Raw genomic sequence first — 13,412 nt, 5'->3', positions numbered from 1 at the left:
CCGAGAGTGGACTTTCTCCATTCTCTCCACACTCACACATCCCGTGCCCCCCCCCCCCCCCCCCCCCCCCCCAAAGATGCAGTGGGCATCCTCTCTCCTCCACCCGTCACCAACCAGACATTCAAACGGATGTTACTTCCCCTTCCCCTTGTTTCTTCCTCTCCCCCCGCTTTGTAGCGACTTCTCTGTAATGAGAATGAGGTCATAGGGACTCGGACGGCCATTGTGACGGGTTTGGAGGAGACACAAAAAGCCCCCCCCCCCCCCAGTGTGGCCAAAACAGAACACAAGGCGGTGGGGTAGAGGGAGAACAGCTGGCTGCAGAATGTGGGGGCTTCTGGGGATTCTCCTAGGCAACCGTGTTGGCGGCCATGTTGAAGACCGGGTCCAGTAAGGGGATTTATTTGGGGCCTGTGACAGGGGGGAGGGGGGGAGGCAATACACCTACACATTACACACAAACTCGTATTCACACACACTCACTCAAAGTACTATAAAACCCTACTGTCACACCCCCACACTCAAACATATAAACATTTGCTATCAAACCGTCAAATAAAAGTATACACTACACTCTAATTTATACAACAGCAATCTTCACCTACAGACCAGAGCAGCGGAGTGTGTGTGTGTGTGCGCGTATGTGTGTGCCTGTGTATGTGTGTGTGTGGCAGATGGGGGCTGAGGTTTATAAGGAAAAGGGGGAATGCTTTTACAGACCTGTAACACACCAGATGGAATGTCCTCTTTCCATGGGCCACTGGAATGGGAAAAACACACACTGACACACACACACACACACACACTGACACACACACACTCTCTCTGTCTTTTTATATAACTGTCACAGAGGGCCAAGGTGTTAAATTCCATGACTGGATGGATACAGTTTGGATAATCTAGTGTCCGCGTGTATTCACCATAGTGCTTGTACTCCCATGTATGACAGAGGCCTTAGACTTAAGATGAACAAAGAAAGAGTAACAACGGTTTCACAATATTCCCAGATCATGCAAATTAAATGGACATCATTTAAAAGAAGCTTTTGCTTCCTTGACTGAAACCACCATTGAAAGTCTTTGTTGGTTATGTCTGTTGGCTTGGCGATGTCGTGCGGAAAGATAAATGATCATGGAAAAAGGGGAGTACACAAAGGAAAACCAGTTGGGCCTGCTTGAATACAGACAAATAGAAAAACGAGCAAACACTCCTCAAGGCCTGCCTCTCCTAGCAGGGTTTACCTCAGTCCCAGCACACTGTGACAATCAATTGGCTTTTCCCATCGCAACCAACGCGCGCCGGACAATGCATTTGCATACAAACAGCCTGCCCAAATACACACAGGGGAAGGTAGGAAGAGACGGACAGGGAGAGGAGGGTGTGTTTGAGTCCCCACAAGGATAGTAAACAAACAAAAATTTGACAAACTGGGGATATTTTGTTAGTCCCCACGAGGTCAAATGCTATTTCTAGGCGGTTTAGGGTTAAGGTTAAGGTTAGAATTAGTGTTAGGGTTAGAATTGCGTTAAGGGTTAGGGTTAGGAGCTAGGGTTCGTTTTAGGGTTAGGAGCTAGGCTAATGTTTAGGGTTAAAGTTAAGGTTAGGTTTTTGGGTTTAGGTTAGGTTTTTGGGCTATGGTTAGGGTTAGGATAAGTGTAAGAGTACGGGTTAGGGTTAGGTTTAGGGGTTAGGGAAAATAGGATTTAATGGGACTGAATTGTGTCCCCACAAGGTTAGCTTTACAAGACTGTGTTGTGTGTGTGTGTGTGTGTGTGTGTGTGTGTGTGTGTGTGTGTGTGTGTGTGTGTGTGTGTGTGTGTGTGTGTGTGTGTGTGTGTGTGTGTGTGTGTGTGTGGGGGGGGGGGGGGGGGGATTGTGTGTGCGCTTGCGTGCTAGCCTAGATAGTACATTCCTGCAAGTATGTACATTTGTGTATTCCTATGTGTGTTTTTGCTTGCCTCTCCCCTGATGCTGACAGCTTTGGATTGAACGTGGAGAATCTCATTAACTGTGTGATGCACTGCCTCTCTGTTTACCCTCGCATTATTCCGAGGAGAGAGCCACTTCTCTCTCTCACCTCCTCTCCCGTCCTGCGCTCCCTTGGAAAAACAAAGTTTCAATTGCAATAGCAAACAGTCCAGAGGAGGTTCAGGGATCAAATCACTCTCTACTCATCCCTGGGCCGTCGCGGATAGGACACTGATGGAATTGCATTGCTAAAGTTGCACCACGGCAACACCTGGGAAATGGACGGACCACAAGATCATAAACAACCTGGACAGGATGGAGGGAGAATTTCGAGATAACAAGCAGCTGACTGTCATGTAGTTATATTGGAGAGTCTAAAAGAGGTGCTATAGGTAGATATGGGCTATTTCCACCTCATGACTGCTAGGCTAGACAGAGCAGTGCAAATAGGGCTCACTGAAAATCATAAATGATGCATATTGGAATCTATAGGTGCTGCTGATGTAAAGGTCATGACATTATTTTACATTTCAATGTATGCACTGCAAAACTCTATAATGGAAACCTATCATGGTACACCTTATGGTAGGCTATATAATATTTCACAGTGACAGTCTGGTTATAACTAAAAGCATGGCATGGATTTCCTTGGATGCTGTGCAGAACGTCTGGATTTCTCTATAGCCGATGCTTTGACAAGCCAGCGTTCAAAACAATAATTCAATTTGTTGCCGCTCTCCATTTTTCTTGTCGTCTCCCATGTCTTCATCTAATCATACAGGCAACAGTTAGCGGGAAGGGGAGAGAAATGAATGTAATAACCAACACTATGGAAGCCCACCAAAGAATGTGGCGGCATTGTCGTGTTGTGAGATCATAGCATCGGCCATGTCTTTTTCATGTAAAACAGGGATCTATTTTTGACAAGCGTGTTTGTCACACTGCCCAAGTAACATGAAGTTGAGATTAAAAAAAAGAGCCCACTGCGTCTCTCTCTCTCATTTGTTTCATTCTTCTCTCTCCAGCCTCCCCTTCCTCCGGTACATGGGTGCGCTAATTGCTATCAATGTGAGTCACAAATGGTTCACCTTTTCCGGGGGAAAATGATTGCTGGCAAACGGCCGTCGGTCAACTCATGCATATTTTCCATCTGGGTGTGTGAGTGCTGGTTTGGCAAGGCAGCTGGGCACGTACATCACCGTAGGAGAACTTGGGCGGCAGAACTGCGTTTTAACAACTTTTTTGAATTTTTCCTGAGTTAGGGTCTGGGCTCCTGGTCCTAGTTCGACTGCTGCCAATAGAACCCATTAGGCCCAAGGGCAGGGCACAGAATATTTGGATAACGCAGACTGTTCCACCAATTGAGACTGACAAGTCCAATGAAAAAGGAAGGAGATGATATTCCTAACAGTAGAAATGGTTTCTGTATAATATTGAAACAAACCAAAAACAGATGGAGATTTCAATACTGACAAACGATCTGGTCAAGTGCAGGAGTGAGAAATAGTGTGAAAAGCTATGCAGTAACACCTGCTGAGACAGACAGGTAGAGTATAGAGTGCCTGGCCAGAATCCAATCTCCAATCTGTGGTGTTAGTGAGGAGCAGATGAGAGGGAGGTAACCCCGCTGAGCCACTAAGGGATCTATCTCACTGTGCCGCAACATATCCCTTCCCCTCATATTAGATTTCTCACTACTGTACTAAAGCAGCAGTAGGGCATCCACACACATCCACGTGCATGCACGTACACACATGCATGCACACACGCGCAGACAGACAAATACACACGCACGTGACACGCACGCACACACACACACACACACTTCAAATCCGAAGGCCTTTTCCATCGGTGAAAGAGTGTAGTTCTTGCGGCTGTATTATTAGCTGGAGTCAGAATGAAATATGCAGGTCTACAAAGCGGCAAGAGGCACGAGCGCAATCTGAACGCTTCTCATGAACATCTCACATCCACTGGAAGACCCTTACAGAATTTCAGCATTTCCAAGAGAGGCAACACAAACAACAACTTGATGAGCAGGAATTAAAACAAGTCCCCAAATCCAGGAAGAAACTAACCACGTCTAAGACGCGAGCACTCACTGTAAAGAAAGTCAATCAAAGAAGGCAGGAAGTATGGAGGAGGAGGAAAGCGTAAGTGTCCATAGGGCCAAGGCCTGCCAAGTGGTTGTTTTTCCCGTTGCCGGGACACACACACATCCCTAGAATAGTTTATTTAAGTCTGAATAGTTTTCAGCTCCCCAAGATGGGGATGTGTTCATTTGTGAGACCGCCAAATAGAGAGAGAAAAAGGAAAGAAAAAAAGGGAGAGAGCGAGAGAGAGAGAGAGAGAGAGAGAGAGAGAGAGAGAGAGAGAGAGAGAGAGAGAGAGAGAGAGAGAGAGAGAGAGAGAGAGAGAGAGAGAGAGAGAGAGAGAGAGAGAGAGGGGGTACTGCCTCGAGCTAGAACGATAGGGCTGAGCCCAGGATGGAAGGGAATAACAGGAAGGAGACAGAGAGAGCGAAAGAAAGAAAGAAATCACGAAAGAGTGGAATTTATCCACCTCATCAGTAGCAACAGAACCTGGATAACAATCACATCACCCTAGGACTCTCCCTTATCTTATCAGCCCGCTGCTGCTGCCAGCCCGATCAGAACGATCTGGAAGGAAAACACATCTAAAACACAACCTAATTAGCTCTCATCTCTAATGCTAGTGCAGCATCCTGCCTAGCCTAGCCTGCCTGGTTGGTTCCCCATGGGGTTGACCTGGAAGCCTCACCCTGCTAAAGTAAAGTAGCCTTAGGTGTTATGTATAGATGGTCTGTGCCAAATAGTGTACCAACTCAAATAGTGTACCAAGCAAAATAGTGTACCAAGCCAAATTGTGAACCAACCCACAGTAATGAGATAATAACTTTGCATCAGACTTTCTAAGGTGCATCATTCAGATCAAGCAATAGGTGATAGCATCAATTTAACAGTAAGTAGTTACTAGTTAATACATGCATTAAGTCTAAATCTATGTTATAATTATAAAACATTGCAACCATTGCCTTATGCTGCCCTGTCATTGTTATTGTGAGACAATCAGTGACAGAAACATTGGGAGGGAGGGAGGGAGGGAGGGAGGGAGGGAGGGGAGGGAGGGGAGGGAGGGAGGGAGGGAGGGCACTCTAAGCCACGGGCCAGCAGGCATCTTTGGTGGCAGAACCAGTCATTCTGAACTCCCTGGCAAAGACCTTGTCTCCAGTCGGACCCATGATTCATGTCAACTGTACACACAAACACACACACACACACAGACAGACACACACAGGCACGCACACACACACACACACACACACACACAGGCACACACAGGCACGCACACACACACACACACACACACACACACACACACACACACACACACACACACACACACACACACACACACACACACACACACACACACACTAGATCAGCCCTAAACTTCCAGACCTAGCATTGACTTACAGCCTGGTTGGAGAAAAGTGCGCAGAGGATGGATCGAGAGAGATGACATAAACGATTTGGAGGACTCACTTCACATGTACAAACAATTTCCAACCGAAGTCTAGTGGAACTAAATGAACTGTCTGTTTAGTATGCGAAGCGTGAACAAATGTCTTTTGCATTAAGTCAGCACCTCAGCTTACGACCAGATTCAGGAAGTGGTGGTGGGAGGGAGACAAAATATGTTATGTATGCAAATTGCAATCAAGCACCTTATCATAAAACATGTTTTTCAATTCTCAATCTAAATGCACCAAATATCATGTTTATATTACATGTTTGCTGCAGGGGATAAACCCCTGACATGATTGGCTGAAATGATCCCTGCAATCTCCTGACAGCATCTGGCAGCTTGGCGGAATGCATCGCCGTGGTAACAAGGGGGGGTTAGGGGGGAGGACAGGGGTGAAGGGGTAAGGAGGTGATGTCATCTTATGTCTCCTTAATGTCATTTAGTGGGACACAGGGTCATCAACACAGACACCGTGGTGAACAACACTCGTAAACACCCATCCCTATAGGCCTTCCAACAGAAACAACGATAAGAAGAAGAGGAAAATTATGTTTGATGGTGATGATGATGGTGATGAAAAGTATCAAGACGATGAAGAAAGACCACAAGGAGGCACACCAGAGGAGGCTCATGGGAGGAGAAATAGGATGATGGGCTCATTGGAATGGCTGGAATGGAATAAATGGAACCAAGTCAAACATGTGGTCTCAATATGTTTGATGTGTTTGACAGGGTTTCATTAATTCAATTGCAGCCATTACAATGAGCCCGTCCTCCTACAGCTCCTCCCATGAGCCTCCTCCGGTGTGCCTCCTTGTGGTCTTTCTTCATCATCTTGAAACTTTTCATCACCACCATCACCATTGCCTTCCACACACACACACTCTTTTAACACAACAATGCAAGTGTGTGCAGTCATCAGAAAAAACAAGAAGCACACAGGGGGGGGTGTGTTTACCTGGGTCAGAAACTCACTCTTCAGGGAGGACCAAAATATCGGAGAGTGTGTGCTTATGATATATATATATTTTCTCTCTCTCTCTCTCTCTCTCTCTCTCTCTCTCTCTCTCAATCACTCATTCCCTTTCTAAAACTCTCACTTTGCATTCATCCATCATCCAATCTCTCTCGCGCTCTTTCTCGCTCTCCCTCTCTCTCTATCCTTTTCACTCCCCCTCATGTCTATCTCCTTCACAGAGTAGAGGCCCTGGATACTACAGAACACTTGCTAAATGCTGAGCTTAACGCGATCGAAAGATGAGTGCAGAAATAGAGCGGACCCGACTTCTCAGAGCCCTGGAGCTAGTCAACAAAGCCCAGAAGAAAGGGGAGAGAGAAAGAGAGAGAGAGAGAGTGACAGAGTGCATAGGGAAGCACAAAGAAGGCTCTTTCAACAGTGGAAGCAAACTCTCTGTTCGGAATGCTGGTATCAAGTTATGGGGCTTGGTGCCCGACCGTTCCCAGAATGTCTTCCGGAACTGACAACAAGGGGTTCTGGAATTAATTACCGTTCTTGGGGACATGTACGGGAATGTTCCTCTGGCTCCGGTCAGACTGTGTGCGGTCCAAACACGACCATGCCCTCATTACACCACATGTCAACCCGGACTCCCTGCTGAACAGAGTCTTGTTGGTTCAACCAAGCGTCTGAACCCTGTCTCGTTAACTTAATGACAAGGAAAATGTGTGTGCGTGCGTGTGCGTGTGTGTGCATGCGTGTGTTTGTGCATGTGTGTGTGTGTGCATGCGTGTGTTTGTGCGTGTGTGTGTGCATGCGTGTGTTTGTGCGTGTGTGCGTGTGTGTGTGTGTGCGTGTGTGCGCGTGCATGTCTTGAGCGTCATTATGAAGAAAAGTTCATGTCTACATTACCATTATGACAATGTGCATGACCCTTCAGTACACTGGCAATATTTGTCTAGATGTGTAATAAATATGTAATAATAGGGGGTAAAGGGCAATGCGGCTTTGTGTACACACAATTAAAAGGTCAAATTCTAATTGGGCAGTCCCATAGAGTCTGACCTCCAGATACCACCAGGCATGATGCATCTTGGGATACATTTATTGACATTGACAATCGTCTGTATCCTTTGTCTGGCCACAGCCACCTCTGAAGGCCCTATAGACTGTATCAAACCAGACTGGCTGGGCTATGCATTATGTACATAGCTAATGCCACTTCCTGAAAGAGGCTGATACTCACCACTCAGAGCGGTGTTAAAGAACTTGAGAGGCAGGGAAGATGTACCGAATCCTATGGGTGTGGGTGTGTGTGTGTGCTAAGATGGGCAAAAATTACAAAATACAATTACAAAATGCAGATACAAAATCAATGTATCAAAATAAACAACAAAATACTTGTATTTTGTAATGTATTTAATTAAAAAACATATTTTGTATATTAAAAAACAAAATGTAATTAGTAGCCGGCCCTAACAGCAACAACATTCTCATTAACGGTTAAAAAAATGTTTTTACTTGCTATGACGGTGATATGTTGTTGTTTAACTACCTTAGTTGACCAAGTCACTCTGGATGAGTATGTCTACTAAATGACCAAAATGTTTATGTATATGTAAAAATGAACACAACAAAATTAACTGCAAAGCACACTGTATATTGTTTTGGGGCGGAGCTCATTAGAATAATACTCAGCATGCTGTGTATTTGTTCATTTTCACATTTACATTTATATTTAGTTCATTTATTAGACACTTTTATCACACTATAGTGCTATCATTGTGCTATCAGACTTCTGCAGGGTGAAAGGGGGGGACACAAAATGTGAACCGCTTAATTTTGTTTTATAGAAAAGTATTTTGTATTTGGAAAATACTAATTATAGTATTTGGATAATACAAAATATACTGCTCAAAAAAATAAAGGGAACACTTAAACAACACATCCTAGATCTGAATGAAATAAATAATCGTATTAAATACTTTTTTCTTTACATAGTTGAATGTGCTGACAACAAAATCACACAAAAATAATCAATGGAAATCCAATTTATCAACCCATGGAGGTCTGGATTTGGAGTCACACTCAAAATTAAAGTGGAAAACCACACTACAGGCTGATCCAACTTTGATGTAATGTCATTAAAACAAGTAAAAATGAGGCTCAGTAGTGTGTGTGGCCTCCACGTGCCTGTATGACCTCCCTGCAACGCCTGGGCATGCTCCTGATGAGGTGGCGGATGGTCTCCTGAGGGATCTCCTCCCAGACCTGGACTAAAGCATCCGCCAACTCCTGGACAGTCTGTGGTGCAACGTGGCGTTGGTGGATGGAGCGAGACATGATGTCCCAGATGTGCTCAATTGGATTCAGGTCTGGGGAACGAGCGAGCCAGTCCATAGCATCAATGCCTTCCTCTTGCAGGAACTGCTGACACACTCCAGCCACATGAGGTCTAGCATTGTCTTGCATTAGGAGGAACCCAGGGCCAACCGCACCAGCATATGGTCTCACAAGGGGTCTGAGGATCTCATCTCGGTACCTAATGGCAGTCAGGCTACCTCTGGCGAGCACATGGAGGGCTGTGCGGCCCCCCAAAGAAATGCCACTCCACACCATGACTGACCCACCGCCAAACCGGTCATGCTGGAGGATGTTGCAGGCAGCAGAACATTCTCCACGGCGTCTCCAGACTCTGTCACATCTGTCACGTGCTCAGTGTGAACCTGCTTTCATCTGTGAAGAGCACAGGGCGCCAGTGGCGAATTTGCCAATCTTGGTGTTCTCTGGCAAATGCCAAACGTCCTGCACGGTGTTGGGCTGTAAGCACAACCCCCACCTGTGGACATCGGGCCCTCATACCACCCTCATGGAGTCTGTTTCTGACCGTTTGAGCAGACACATGCACATTTGTGGCCTGCTGGAGGTCATTTTGCAGGGCTCTGGCAGTGCTTCTCCTGCTCCTCCTTGCACAAAGGCGGAGGTAGCGGTCCTACTGCTGGGTTGTTGCCCTCCTACGGCCTCCTCCACGTCTCCTGTGGTACTGGCCTGGCTCCTGGTAGCGCCTCCATGCTCTGGACACTACGCTGACAGACACAGCAAACCTTCTTGCCACCGCTCGCATTTATGTGCCATCCTGGATGAGCTGCACTACCTGAGCCACTTGTGTGGGTTGTAGACTCCGACTCATGCTACCACTAGAGTGAAAGCACCGCCAGCATTCAAAAGTGACCAAAACATCAGCCTGGAAGCATAGGAACTGAGAAGTGGTCTGTGGTCCCCACCTGCAGAACCACTCCTTTATTGGGGGTGTCTTGCTAATTGCCTATAATTTCCACCTGTTGTCTATTCCATTTGCACAACAGCATGTGAAATGTATTGTCAATCAGTGTTGCTTCCTAAGTGGACAGTTTGATTTCACAGAAGTGTGATTGACTTGGAGTTACATTGTGTTGTTTAAGTGTTCCCTTTATTTTTTTGAGCAGTGTACATTGGAGTGTAGTTCTGCCCAGTGTAACTCAAATGACAAAATACTCAGAAGTAATTCAAATACGAATCTCAAATACTTCCCATCCCATGTGTGTGTGTGTGTGTGTGTGTGTGTGTGTGTGTGTGTGTGTGTGTGTGTGTGTGTGTGTGTGTGTGTGTGTGTGTGTGTGTGTGTGTGTGTGTGTGTGTGTGTGTGTGTGTGTGTGTGTGTATGTGTGTGTGTGTGTGTATGCGTGAATAAAATGCACATGTACCAGCAGCATCTCTAGCAACCAATTCAAAGAAGACAGCGCTCTCTCAACCTCCCCTCTCCCTTTCTTTCTCTGTCTTGCTCTACATTTCCATTTTGTTCAACCTCCTGAATCCGCCCTTTTCCATTTCTCTCTGTTCAAGTGATGTTCCACCATCAGTGAAAGCCGCCCACCACTCTCTTTCTCTCTAAACAGGACATCCTCCTCCCACCACCTCCCTATTAAACACAGGCATCATCGATCTCCAACAGCGACAACGTATGCACACAGAGAGAGAGAGAGAGAGAGAGAGAGAGAGAGAGAGAGAGAGAGAGAGAGAGTGATTTTCTCCTCTGAGTGGCACTTGATCAATCAAGGCTTCTCAGAGAAATAACAGCACGCATCTTGTCATTGTCATAAGTGAGTGAGTCGAGCACAGCACATGTGATTGTAATATGGGCACAGAGAAGACAAAGCAGAGGGCATAAGTGCTTTCATCAAGCCATATAATAATCACTTTAAAGACATAGAGACAGGTAGAGTGGGTTTTTAAATGGGTTACTACACTAACAAAGAACACCCACCTTGGACTCTTCTATCTTATCTTGGCTCGGAGCAAAAAACACATCTTCTGCCCATGATTGCTCCATCATTTCCCCTTTCATAGAAAGCAAAGATTCAGAAGTGGCTGTATTCTTCAGGGATTCCAAATCATGATGCCCCAATAGCCATTTATACACACAAATTCTGAGGTTTCCTCAAATCAATCCATACAAATTTCTCAAATAGGGTGGGGGGGGGGGGGGTGAAATTCATTTTTTATACCTATCAATCTGTGCTGGGGGCCTAAATGTCAGACCTGGTGATATTGAATGGCAGCATTTGTCTTCTTTTATTAGCCTGCGTTATATAAGGGGAGGCCTCCTTACAGTCGACCTTTCAAAGTAGGACATTGCCAAGTTAATTTAGGATAACTCAAACATGTCCTCCTAGGCTGTCAGTGTACGTTTGACTGACTGACAGATTCACACTTGGCTCAGTACTGAATCAGTGCATATTGAAGTAGAGAAGTTCTTCGGGAATAAAAATCGCACTTTTTAAGCCAAAATTGTGTGTTCTAGCCTACACACTCAGTTTTTTTTAATAGATATCAATCAAATTCAATGCCAAGTCAAAATGTGATTTCAATGTTATAGGCCTAGCATGTTGCTGTTTGTGGCTTTAAATAACTGCTACCGAACCTAGTTGACGTCTATTTCAAGGCATGTTAGAGAGCAGTCTTGATTGTGTTTGCAGGAGTGGGCAATTTCTGTCTTAGCTGATGACAATAGCATCGTATTGAAGTGATGTCTCCGGTAGACACTGCGAGGTCCCGGGCAGCTGACAATAGGCTACCCAGTCACAAAGCCCTCCTCTTATGTTGTTTACATTGGCCTGCTCTGACTTGACCTCGGCCTTGCGAAGCTCAAAATATACAGTTACAGATGTCAATTAATTACATGTCAATTAAACTAGGTTATTAACCTCTAATTATGCGCCATTCATTGTTGGAACAAATGCCGTAAATACACTGAAACATTCGAGGTTGATAGGCTACTAATACATATTATTTACACACTTTCGTATCATATATGACAATGTCAGTCAACAACACTAACCTAGTGGCACCGAATGGGACAGAAAAACCAGCCTCCAGTGTGCGCGCCGTTCAAACAGGCTGTCATGATAATGTGCAGCTAAACAAAAGACAGGCGCATTTCTCCGCACCTAATCATGCCCTCTCTCTCACCAGTCGGAGCATGACACACAATAGGAAAATAAGCTGTTGTAAACATATACCATATGCCTATCCTTTTAGATGCGCACTCGAATAATAATTTTTTCTACATAGATTCAATGCCATGCGCAATGCCATGACGGAAAATAATTTACGCATGTATAGCTACTGCAATGACAATAACTTGTGTCAATCGGCATTGGGTGTCTTGGTGACTGGTGGGTTGTGTAGGCTACAAGCAGGGAACCCGACATATCGCGACTGAGTGGAACCGGGACGGGACCGGTACTTACGCTGCTGTTCTCCCCAGTCCAGTGCACCATCGCCTGGTTGTGAGTAGCATCCCCTTTGAGCACGAACGAGCTGCTGAGCAGGGACACTTTCTCTTGGGATAGTGCTCTCCTGAAGCGCGGGGATTCCACGTCCCCATCATTATCACCCAAGCCCGGTCCGAACACTCCGTCAACCCCGTCTATGCCTACAGCGCCGCGGCTGTCAAGCATACGATCCCCGTCGCTCCGGTGTAAAACGCCGCTGTCACATAGCACGGGTCTCATCAATGACATCCAGGCGATAACCACCGCCAAGCACAGGTGCGCTGAAACGATTCCTTTCGGACGCAGAGATACCATGCTTCGCGCCATTAGGCCTATAGCGCTCATACCGCGGATACTGACAGAGACTGCGATGTGAGTGGAAGATAGATAGCTATACTGTCAGCGGAGAGAGAGGGAGGGAGGGAGGCGGGGAGAGAGGGAGTGGAACTGGAGCGAGGGCAGACACTGGTAACAACGTGGTCGTCTATGTGTGCCAACTAGAGGACGCGCGCCGTGTACATAGCATGGGCGCCATCTGGTGACGCATCTCGTACTGCAAAACCATTGCTGTTTCTACGAGACTAAATTATTTGACTTGATCACTTCCCACTAGATGATATAGGCCTACTATCCTCAAAGATGGTGGATAAATGAAGATAGTTCACTCAGGCCGTTGACCATTAAAATATTGAAGTTCCAGTCTGCTTAATGGGTGGCTATCCCATTGGTGTGATAGCAGTTGGGTCTGGTCCTCTTTCCCAACTGCGATATAACTTAAACATTACGATGACAAGCGTGTAGAATGAAACGGTTAGTGCCACAACCAAGAGCGTCGTTGGGGCCGTGTTCGGTTTTTCACACGATCCTGTTGGCCTAGCTGTCCAATTCCCAGGTGCTGAAATCGATGCCACTTGTATCATAAGCAGAATCGACTAATAGCCCACATTTAATGTTAAACGTAAGCTAGGCCTATACATTTCGCAGAATAGTTTTTATGAATGAAAATAAATAACACCATAATCTACAAACTAACCATTTTCGTCATGTAACGTTAATTCATTTCAAGATTTGAACCCCCGGCGTCTTCTTACCTCCACAGTGCTTTAACACACAGCATCACAATA

General features: G+C 45.8%; 1 protein-coding gene across 6 annotated transcripts in view; it reads right to left on the bottom strand.

The window, feature by feature from the left end:
* Positions 1-12,684, bottom strand: part of LOC106577493 (VPS10 domain-containing receptor SorCS2) — a 343,959-nt gene extending 331,275 nt beyond the window's left edge. For all 6 annotated transcript variants that reach the window (XM_014155530.3, XM_014155527.3, XM_014155529.3 and 3 more), the window contains exon 1: positions 12,265-12,684. In XM_014155530.3, the coding sequence (XP_014011005.1) occupies positions 12,265-12,633 (369 nt within the window). In that variant the 5' untranslated portion in view covers positions 12,634-12,684. The remainder of the gene's footprint in view (positions 1-12,264) is intronic.
* Positions 12,685-13,412: the final 728 nt, after the last annotated feature.

Source organism: Salmo salar, chromosome 18, assembly GCF_965601325.2.
Source record: "Salmo salar chromosome 18, fSalSal1, whole genome shotgun sequence".
NCBI classification, from domain to species: domain Eukaryota; kingdom Metazoa; phylum Chordata; class Actinopteri; order Salmoniformes; family Salmonidae; genus Salmo; species Salmo salar.
This window is presented reverse-complemented; position numbering and strand designations above follow the sequence as displayed.